The sequence below is a fragment of the Rosa rugosa genome, chromosome 5 (genome assembly GCF_958449725.1).
Source record: "Rosa rugosa chromosome 5, drRosRugo1.1, whole genome shotgun sequence".
NCBI lineage: Eukaryota > Viridiplantae > Streptophyta > Magnoliopsida > Rosales > Rosaceae > Rosa > Rosa rugosa.
In genome coordinates, this window is record NC_084824.1 from 1,033,775 (window position 1) to 1,043,135 (window position 9,361).

At 39.2% G+C, this 9,361-nt stretch overlaps 2 protein-coding genes and 1 long non-coding RNA gene across 3 annotated transcripts in view; 2 read left to right on the forward strand and 1 right to left on the reverse strand.

Moving 5' to 3' along the window:
• Positions 1 to 538: 538 nt before the first annotated feature.
• LOC133708578 (uncharacterized) lies at positions 539 to 1,471 on the reverse strand. The gene is made up of 3 exons (XR_009845901.1): positions 884 to 1,471; positions 716 to 743; positions 539 to 604 (listed from the first exon to the last, which is right to left on the reverse strand). It is a non-coding gene; the product is annotated as an uncharacterized LOC133708578 (long non-coding RNA).
• Positions 1,472 to 4,480: 3,009 nt separating this feature from the next.
• LOC133709050 (uncharacterized) lies at positions 4,481 to 7,877 on the forward strand. The gene is made up of 3 exons (XM_062134654.1): positions 4,481 to 6,918; positions 7,026 to 7,131; positions 7,233 to 7,877. The coding sequence occupies exons 1-3, from the start codon at positions 4,481 to 4,483 to the stop codon at positions 7,875 to 7,877; spliced, it is 3,189 nt and encodes a 1,062-aa protein (XP_061990638.1).
• Positions 7,878 to 8,149: 272 nt separating this feature from the next.
• LOC133709051 (uncharacterized) overlaps positions 8,150 to 9,361 on the forward strand; it is a 3,727-nt gene continuing 2,515 nt past the window's right edge. Inside the window, exons 1-3 of the mRNA XM_062134655.1 lie at positions 8,150 to 8,707; positions 8,803 to 9,015; positions 9,119 to 9,211. Coding sequence (XP_061990639.1) covers positions 8,150 to 8,707; positions 8,803 to 9,015; positions 9,119 to 9,211 — 864 coding nt within the window. The remainder of the gene's footprint in view (positions 8,708 to 8,802; positions 9,016 to 9,118; positions 9,212 to 9,361) is intronic.

Consider the following 9,361-nt stretch of genomic DNA (forward strand, 5'->3'; position numbering starts at 1 on the left):
ATTAGCTTAGTGTCTTCTAAGGCTTATCAAGGGAAGGGTATCCTCCCACCCTAAGAATGAAGAAGTCACATTGACTAAACTTGACAAACCTCTTTTAAGGGGAGAATTCCCCTTGCTATCTTCTTTACTTACTGCACCTAAGACAATCCCACAGTTTACCTAGGCTATTACTTGTAACTTTTATGAAAATCTTGTGAACAACTCACTTTATGGTTGAATGACATGACCTAAAAAGACGAATAGATTTCACCATTTCCAAAAGTCGTAGTTCCTTGAGATCTCTTTCCAGAGGCTCTCTTCACCTCCCTATTATTTCAAACCACTCTAATTTCTCCTGAACTACCCAAAACTACAACACTATGTTTTTGTCCATTACTAAAGTTTCTACCATCAAACCGGTGGTCTTCTCTCTCTGAGACCAGCTCTCTGTCTGTCTCTCTAACTCAGTGTATGACAATCAACAACCACATATGCGAGAATCAAAAGCCAAAATTGAATAGTAAAAATCACTAAAGATGAAATGAAGGAAAAAGGAGCTTACAGTCTTGGATCGCTTGAGGAGTGGGAACCAGTTCATATCACCGAAATACACCATTCTATTGCCCTGCTTCAGGAAGAATTCCACCAATTGGTACACTCTATCAATTGAGACCGAAACCAAAATCCAAGTAAACCAACTGAGACCGAAACCAAAATCCAAGTCTAGTTACATCACCTTAGTTTGAAGCATATATAGACAGACACTGCATCACAAACTCAAAAACATTAATCAAGATTTTCACCAACTATACATATATAAGTAGATACATGTACAGATATACGGTATACAAATATATAAGAATAATGAGTATACGAATTTGAAAGGAGAAGAGTGGGTACTGACTCTCTTGGTCCAATTCAATGGCCTTGTACTGGACTCCCAATTTTAGAACGAAGAGCTACTTCACGCAAACACAGTAAGGACAAAGCTTGTTGCTGCGAAACAAAATCTCATTGTCAAATTTCCAAATTGGTTCAAAACGATCGACAATTCTATATATATAGACACACAGAAGAAGATGAAGAGGTAGAGAGAACCTGAAGATGACTACCGGATTGGACGAGATGAGCTCCTTCACCTTGCCCAACGCCATTTCGAAAACGACGACGCTTTCGATTTCGAAACCCTAAATCCCCAAATCGCTCCCGATTCTGTGATCTCTGTTGGGTGTAGATCCGGACTCGCAGTCGGAAACATGTGGTGCTGACTTTCGATATCGTTGGATGACGCAGCCTGGGTCAACTAATTGGAGGCCGAAGAGTCCATTGGTAGTGGCGATGTCGCCGGATGATGCTCGGAGGTAGAAGATGGAGAATTGAGAAACCAGATCTACTTTCTCTCTCTTCGTACTGTCTTCTCTCATCTCGGTGCTTCAATTTCTATTTCCTTGAAGAACTTGACTTGACCCGGCTTTGGTTGTTGGTTTGTAGACTGATATGAGAGACCAACGAGGGTGGAAGAGCATCGAAGAAGAGGTGCTGCTAGGTTTGGGAGATGGAAAATGAGTTTTCTGATTTTTTTTCACCAAGTGTGGGAAAGCACTGGGCCGGGTCTAGGTCTATTAAAAGATAGATAAGTTTTAGTTCAGCCAAAAAAAGGTTTTTGTCCACACAAGAAGAAATAATTTCTTCATTTACTCAGACAACAGAATTCTGTTGTCTGAGTTTTCTAAATTACAACAAACTTGAAAAAATTGATCTAGTATTGATTTTGATACTATTTAGACAACAGAAATAGTTAAAACTGTCGTCTGAAGACGCTCAAAAAAATCAGACAACAGAAAAAACCTCTTCTGTCGTCTGAGGGGTATGGTCTAAAGCATTTTTTGGCATAGTACGTTCTCTAATAACACTTAGTTAAAAAAATAGACGCCTCTTTTCTTCTCCTCGAGCAGTCGACCTAGAACCCTTCTTCTCCAGCAGTCGACCTAGAACCCAATTGAGCAACAGATTGGAGCGAACCCAGATCAGAGCTAGACCCCAAATCGTCAACAGATCAGAGCGATCTCCGATCCCAGACGACCAACAGATCAGAGCGATCTCCGATCTCAGATGACCAACCCAGATCAGAACGATCCCCGATCTCAGACGAACAACCCAGATCAGAGCGATCTCCGATCTCAGACGACCAACCCAGATCAGACGACCAACAGATCGGTACCATGTGAGAACGAAGGAGAGAACCGCCGCGAACAATAGAACCCAGACGAGCGTGTCGCTGAGCTGATCCATCAGGAGCTTCAGGATCGACTAATCCTCGTGCTTCTCCAGTTCGTTCCATCCGTACACCGCCCGGCGCTTCTCGACTTCCTCCTCCGACAGCCCCGAGGCTCTGCTGACCTTGAACTCGTCCTCGCATTCCTGAAGAAACTGAACCTGTAAGTCTCTCATCAATATTCCATGCTAATTGAGATAGTTAACTGAGAAGTACATGATAGGGCGGCATTGTTGTGTTGCCAATGAATATATGTTTTGTCTTGAGTTTAGTGTTATTGGAAGTAAAGGATGGGGTGGGGATCTTTTGTAAATCTTATTTTTGATGCTAGCTATCCATGATTTTAATGGCATATACATCATTTAAACTTGAATATAATGAATTATATCTACCTACTCGTCTGGTACCTATGCGAAAGTGATATCTATAAGAAGCTCTTCATGTATTTCAGACACATGACATGATAATACTGCACTTTATAATTTGGAAAAGACAAGAAATTTTGTGGACAAGTTTGTCTTTGACGTGCTGGCCTCAGTGGGGGTTTACATAAAATGAAATTTCTATCTTAATATGATATTCATATCGTTAAAGGTGGTTAAACAAAAGTACACATCTTATTTTACTTCAACAGTCTCCATAAGAACTTATTGGACCTCTTCATGAGGTTTCTAGTTATTTCATTACAGTGCCATGTGTTATTGAAGAGTTGTTGTAAGATTTAATTTATTTATCACAAATTGTGACTTGTGTCCTTGTATTGCGCAGATATTGGATGAGGCTGCGGTGCAAAATATATTTTTAAAGTCCCTAGACAACTATATAAAGTGGTGTAACTACTTGTGCATTCAGCCAGTTTGGAGCAAGTATGGACTTCTAGATCTGATTTCATATATATCCTTTCTTACTTCACTCTTCCGATGATAAATTGATATTTTCTTGTTTATTAAATGATGGTGATTGATGATAGTGAGTTAGTGACTAATGGAATCAATCAATTTTGTGCAGTTTGCAGTCAGTTAGGAAGGAGAAAAAGCTACTGTTTGTTTCCATGTACTGTTTGATCTGGGCTGAAGCAGCCAATGTAAGTGAACCTTTTATTGAATAACTGGAATTGATCGTTAGTTTTTGTTTACTTTTCTGTCGTAACATCCTTCTGCATGCATGGTTCACCCAATTTAGTTTTAATTGGTGAAGTGAATGAATCAGTATAACTTGAAGATTATAGCACGACATTTTATCTTTCTTGGTGAGACTTGAGTGTTTTTCATTATGTGAGATTATGATTTTTAAGTTTTAGTATTGACAGAGTGCAAACTAATTTTACTTGAATACCATGAACAATGGATTTGATTCAAATTCATGAAGCAGTCATATTGTAAAAGTACATAGATGAACTGCCTTTCAAGTTATTTCATGAAATACACTTTCATCAGTTATTGTTGAACTTCATTTCATTTGGTTTGCACTTAAATCATTTTGCAGACTTGCATGCTTCAGCATTCTGTTTTCTGATAAAAAAAGCACTTTCAGCACTTTCTAGTTGGCTCTCCCTTTCATACGCATATCGAAATAGAAATATATCTTTCCCTTAAGCTATTCTGTTACATCCATCATTTTTTGTCGTGTTCTATTTGTGCAATCTGAACTTGTTCTATACTACATACTGCTGATCATGTTTTTTTTTTTTTTTTTTTTTTTTTTGCTGTGGGTGCTATGTAGTGAAAGCTTGGAGTTAGGCTCATTAGGCAAGCATTGGAAGCGGATGATTGGCTTAGCTCTGACTTAAACAAATTGAGGTAAGCATTTATAATCATCACATAGTTCGTTCTTCATTTTATTTTTGTGAACTTTCTGTTCTAGAAGCACATGAATTTTTGGAATTTTATAGTTCTGGTTACAATGTTTCATTTTGTGTTATAGAATTGAATTTTTTTCATGGAATGAACTATTTTCTCCTAGAGTTAGGTTCACGAGTTATTGGAATTTTCTGTTATATTGATGCTCATGTTTGTCATGGAGTAGCTACATTCGAATGTTAATTAAGCTCTGCTGTATGTTTATGAATTAATGTTGCTTCATGTATCTCTGTGTGTGTATATATATATATATGTGTGTGTGTGTGTGTGTGTGGTGAAGTTGTTTAATAGTGATATGTACGTTTTTAAGCTTTCTGATCCTAGGTGATAATATAGTTCCTAATTGTATAATGTGTTTATATATAAGATGGATAAATCATGGATGCATGCTGATAGAAGATCATTGAAGTTTAAGATAGGACTTGAAGACTTTCTTAAGTTCGCTTTAGCAAATGCACGCGACATATCAAAAATATGCTGTCCTTGTTTGAAGTGTTGTAACAATGATGAATTTTCTGTTGGAGTGATCAAGGACCATATATACTTTAATGGTATTTTCTGTTGGCATGGAGAACCTTCTGCCATGAATGCCGATATATTAGGTGAATCCGAAACAGTAGATATGGGTGCTGATTTTGGGATAGGGGATGAAGATGATGAGATTTCGAGTGACTCGAATGAGTTTCTTAGGTTTGTAGAGGATGGAGATAAGCCTTTGTATCCGGGTTGTACTAAGACTACAAAGTTAAATGGTTTGATACAAACGTTCAATTTGAAGGCAAAACACGGAATGACAGACTCTTGTTATTCTGGCATGCTAATCATGATTGGCATGTTGCTGCCTGAAGGGAATGAGGTACCTGGGTCTGTATATGAGGCTAAGAAAACACTTGCTGCATTGGGCATGGGCTATGAAAGGATTCATGCTTGTCCAAATGATTGCATCCTTTATAGAGGGCAGCATGCAGAAGCAACAAGTTGTCCAACCTGTGGTGAATCACGTTGGAAACTGGGTAGAGATAATACTAATAAGGAAGGGGTGCCTGGGAAGGTCTTGTGGTACTTCCCACCAATCCCAAGATTCAAACGGATGTTCCAATCGACCAAGACAGCTAAGGATTTGACTTGGCATGCCAATGATAGGAAAACAGATGGAATGATGAGGCATCCAGCAGATTCCCCGACTTGGAAGTTAGTTGACACAAAGTGGCCAGAATTTGGTAGCGAACCGAGGAACCTTAGGCTAGCCCTTTCCTCAGATGGGTTTAATCCCCACAGTTCATTAAGTAGCCGATACTCTTGCTGGCCTGTTATTCTTGTTACATATAACCTTCCTCCTTGGCTATGCATGAAGAGGAAGCACATGATGTTAACATTGTTAATATCTGGACCCAAACAGCCGGGAAATGATATTGACGTTTATTTGCAGCCTTTGATAGATGATTTGAAACTACTGTGGGTTGGGGTTGAAGTGTATGATGCCCTTAGAGGAGAGTCCTTCAAACTGAAGGCAGTCCTATTTTGGACTATTAACGACTTTCCCGCATATGGGAACCTCTCGGGCAGCATTACCAAAGGATACAATGCTTGTCCAGTTTGTGTTGATGAAACCCGACCATACAGGTTGAAGCATAGTAACAAAATGGCATTCATGAGACATCGCAGATTTTTGCCAAGACATCATCCATATCGAAGGCAGGCTGCAGCTTTTGACAATACCATAGAGGAAGATGTCGCTCCTTCACCATTAAGTGGAGAGGAGATGTTGTCAAGAGTTGAAGGTCTGAACATACCATTTGGGAAAAAAAAACCTTGTCCCCCTCACAAGGGTGTTGAAGCGAAAAACAGACCTTGCTGGAAAAAAAAATCGGTTTTCTTTGAACTTGATTACTGGAAACATCTTCCAGTGAGACACATTCTCGATGTGATGCACATTGAGAAGAATTGTTGCGATGCTATTCTTGGAACCGTATTGAACATTCCCGGGAAGACCAAGGATGGAGCTGCTTCTCGTTTGGACATGGTTGATATGGGCATCAGAACTGATTTGAAGCCTACACCTGGTCCGAAAAGGGCAAAGTTGCCTTTGGCGAGTTGGAACTTGCTGCTAGATGAGAAGAAAATATTATGCTCTTCCTTTTTCAACATGACGGTTCCTGTGCGCTTTTGCTCAAACATAAGGAATCTGGTTTCAATGGAAGATTTGAGACTCGTTGGTCTTAAATCACATGATTGCCACACTATTATGCAGATTCTTCTCCCTGTGGCATTAAGATCAGTTTTAGAAAAGCCAGTTAGGTATGCTATTATTCGGTTCTGCCTATTCTTCAAGGCAATTTGTAGTAAGGTGATAGATGTTTCAAAACTTCAACAGATGCAAGCTGACCTTATTGATACAGTTTGCTTGCTTGAAAAGTTCTTCCCACCTTCGTTTTTCGATGTAATGATTCATTTAACAGTTCATCTTGTTAGAGAAGTAGAGTTATGTGGTCCGGTGTTTCTTCGATGGATGTACCCATTTGAGAGGTACATGAAAGTGTTCAAAGGGTATGTGAGAAGTCGCCATTTTCCTGAGGGGTGTATTGCTGAGAATTATATTGTTGAAGAGGCTATAGAGTTTTGCTCAGAACGTATGCTCCGTGAAGATGATACCACTGTGGGAATTCCATCAAAAAGCTTATCTGGACTGTGTAATGGATGCAAGCCTTTATCAGGCGCAACCATGGTGATCGTTTCTGCAAAGGAGTTACAACTTGCACACCTGTGTGTATTACGGAACACTGAAGATGCCATTCCATACTTCAAGTACGTATTACTTTCAATGCTATTGTTTTTTCTTTGTAATATCAATACCTATAATATATATTCATTTGAGTTAGATTGTTGATCAGTTTTCTTTTCCTTGTACTTAGGGAGCATATGGAATTGTTGGAGTTAACTTTCCCTAAGTTCATGAAAAACAAGAGGTGGTTGAGGGAAAAACAGAATGCGACATTTGGAGATTGGTTAAAGGAAAGGGTAAGTTCATATGGGTTATGCTTATTCATATGTTGATTTTGAATGTTTTGAGTTTAATTATTTGATGAGTGCACTTTATTAATGTATAATTCAATTAGCAGGTTGCAAATGCAATGAGTATTCCCGACAATGATGTTTCAGAAACAATGAGGTGGATGGCTGGCGGCCCAAGGCATGAAGTGCCAACCTTTAGTGGATACCATGTCAGTGGAGTTGATTTCAACACCAAATCCCGGGACAATGTCAGATCAGTTCAGAACAGTGGTGTTTTTTTACTTGCCGATGCAATGCAAGTTGCAAGTGCAAAGGATCGAAAGCCCAGAACTGATGATATGGACTTCTACGGTGTAATTAAAACAATATGGGAGGTTGACTATTACAAATTTAGGGTACCATTGTTTAAATGCGATTGGGTAGAGAGTTCTAGGGGCGTCAAAGTAGACGATCTTGGGTTTACTTTGGTGAAACTGAATAGGATAGGCCATTTAAATGATCCGTTTGTCTTAGCTACGCATGTGAAACAAGTTTTTTATATTGAAGACCCCCTCGATGCTGAATGGTCAGTAGTGGTGAGGTGCCCGGATAAAGACTACGAAGGGGCTAATGATGAATGCGAAGACCCTGAAGTGGACCAAGTAGCATTTATTCCGACAATGCCATCAGTTGAAACCTTTGATGATGTAGTTGGTCATCAACCTAGCATTCATATGCGAGATGGTGATGAAGGAATATGGGTTGACAATTAAAGTTTGCCCCGTGTCTGATGGGAGTAGCATGGTGTTTAGGATTTTGATGCTTATGTATACATATTAGTATAGGCTGCATTTCCATTTGTAGCTTTGAGCTGTTGTACTTTAATTTGTTAGTTGATGGAATATATGCTGATTCAAGTTGTTACTTGATTACCTAAGTGTTTGATTTTCACTATTATGTCATTTTAATTGTAAGTGATGCATCCTATATATGTCATGTTGCCTATCATGTGGCTAACAGATTATGTGCTTTTGTGTTTTAGATCATGGCGCCATCTAATAGAGCAGCAGCAGCTAAAGCGATAGCTTTGAGGATGAAAGCTGTGCAAATGAAAAGAACTAGCTCTAAGGATGCAGGGCCGTCAACCACACCTAAAGCTTTGTCTCCAAAGAAGAGGGTTGTGTCTGCTAAGAAGAAGGAGGTGTCCCCGAAGAAGAAGGTTGTCCAAACTAAGAAGAAGACTAGATCCCCGAAGAAGAAGACAAAGGCTGTATCAGAGAAATCTGTATCAAAGACCAAGTCTGGAAATAGTTCTAAGTCTAATAAGATAGAGGTTGGTGATGATATCGAAGATCCTAATGCAACTGGTGGTTTGAAGCTGCTAAGGCGAGGGATGGTGACAATGAATCGCATTACAAGGCGACTCATCAGAGGGAGAAAGCTAACCATACAGATTAATGATAAGGGGGAACCTTATGGTAAGGCTGCAAAAGAAATGCAGTCTTACATTGGGGTCTTAGCACGTACAAAGATCTCGATTGTCACTGGTGATTGGAGAGAGGTGGACCCTGAGGAAAAACAGAAAATCTGGGAATCTATTATGGTATTTAAACTAAATCTTACAACATATTGCAATCCTTATCACTTTCAGTCACACTTGTTTCCGATGTAAACTAATCTTCTTTTTCTTATACGTAGGATGCATATGTGATCCCTAAAGAATGTAAGAAGCTGGTGATTACCTCTGCTGCAAATAAATGGAGGGAATTTAAAAGCAAATTGACCAACAAGTACATTATCCCTTATATGGATACCCCTGAATTGCTTGAAAATCCACCGGATGATTATCGATGTGTTAAGAAGGCTGATTGGGATATCTTTGTCGCTGACAGGATTTCAGCAAAATTCCAGGTTTGTTAGCTGTTGGAAACTTAGTTCATATGTTGGTTTCATTTTATCGGTGGTTTGTATAAGTTCAATGCAATGTAGTGCCTAAGTATGCTTTGGTTTGTAGGAACTGCGTGATGCACAAATAGAAAAAAGAAAGGAAAATCGGTACCCTCATCGTATGGCACGTAAAGGATATGCTAACTTAGAAGCCGAACTGGTTAGTTTTTGGATGATACTTATTGAACTTTGTGAATAGAGCTTGTGGTTACCAATTCTAATATATTTTTCATTTGTTATAGTCCGAGTCAATCCCCTCACAGAAACTGGATCGTGCGACGATGTGGGTGAAGGCACGGCAAGATAAGAA

What these genes read in the sequence shown, in the direction of transcription:
- LOC133709050 (XM_062134654.1), top strand. Translation starts at nt 4,481, where the DNA reads ATGGATAAATCATGGATGCATGCTGATAGAAGATCATTGAAGTTTAAG. An exon ending in GATGCCATTCCATACTTCAA is followed by an intron (nt 6,919 to 7,025) that starts GTACGTATTACT and finishes CCTTGTACTTAG; the next exon opens with GGAGCATATGGAATTGTTGG. An exon ending in GAGATTGGTTAAAGGAAAGG is followed by an intron (nt 7,132 to 7,232) that starts GTAAGTTCATAT and finishes TTCAATTAGCAG; the next exon opens with GTTGCAAATGCAATGAGTAT.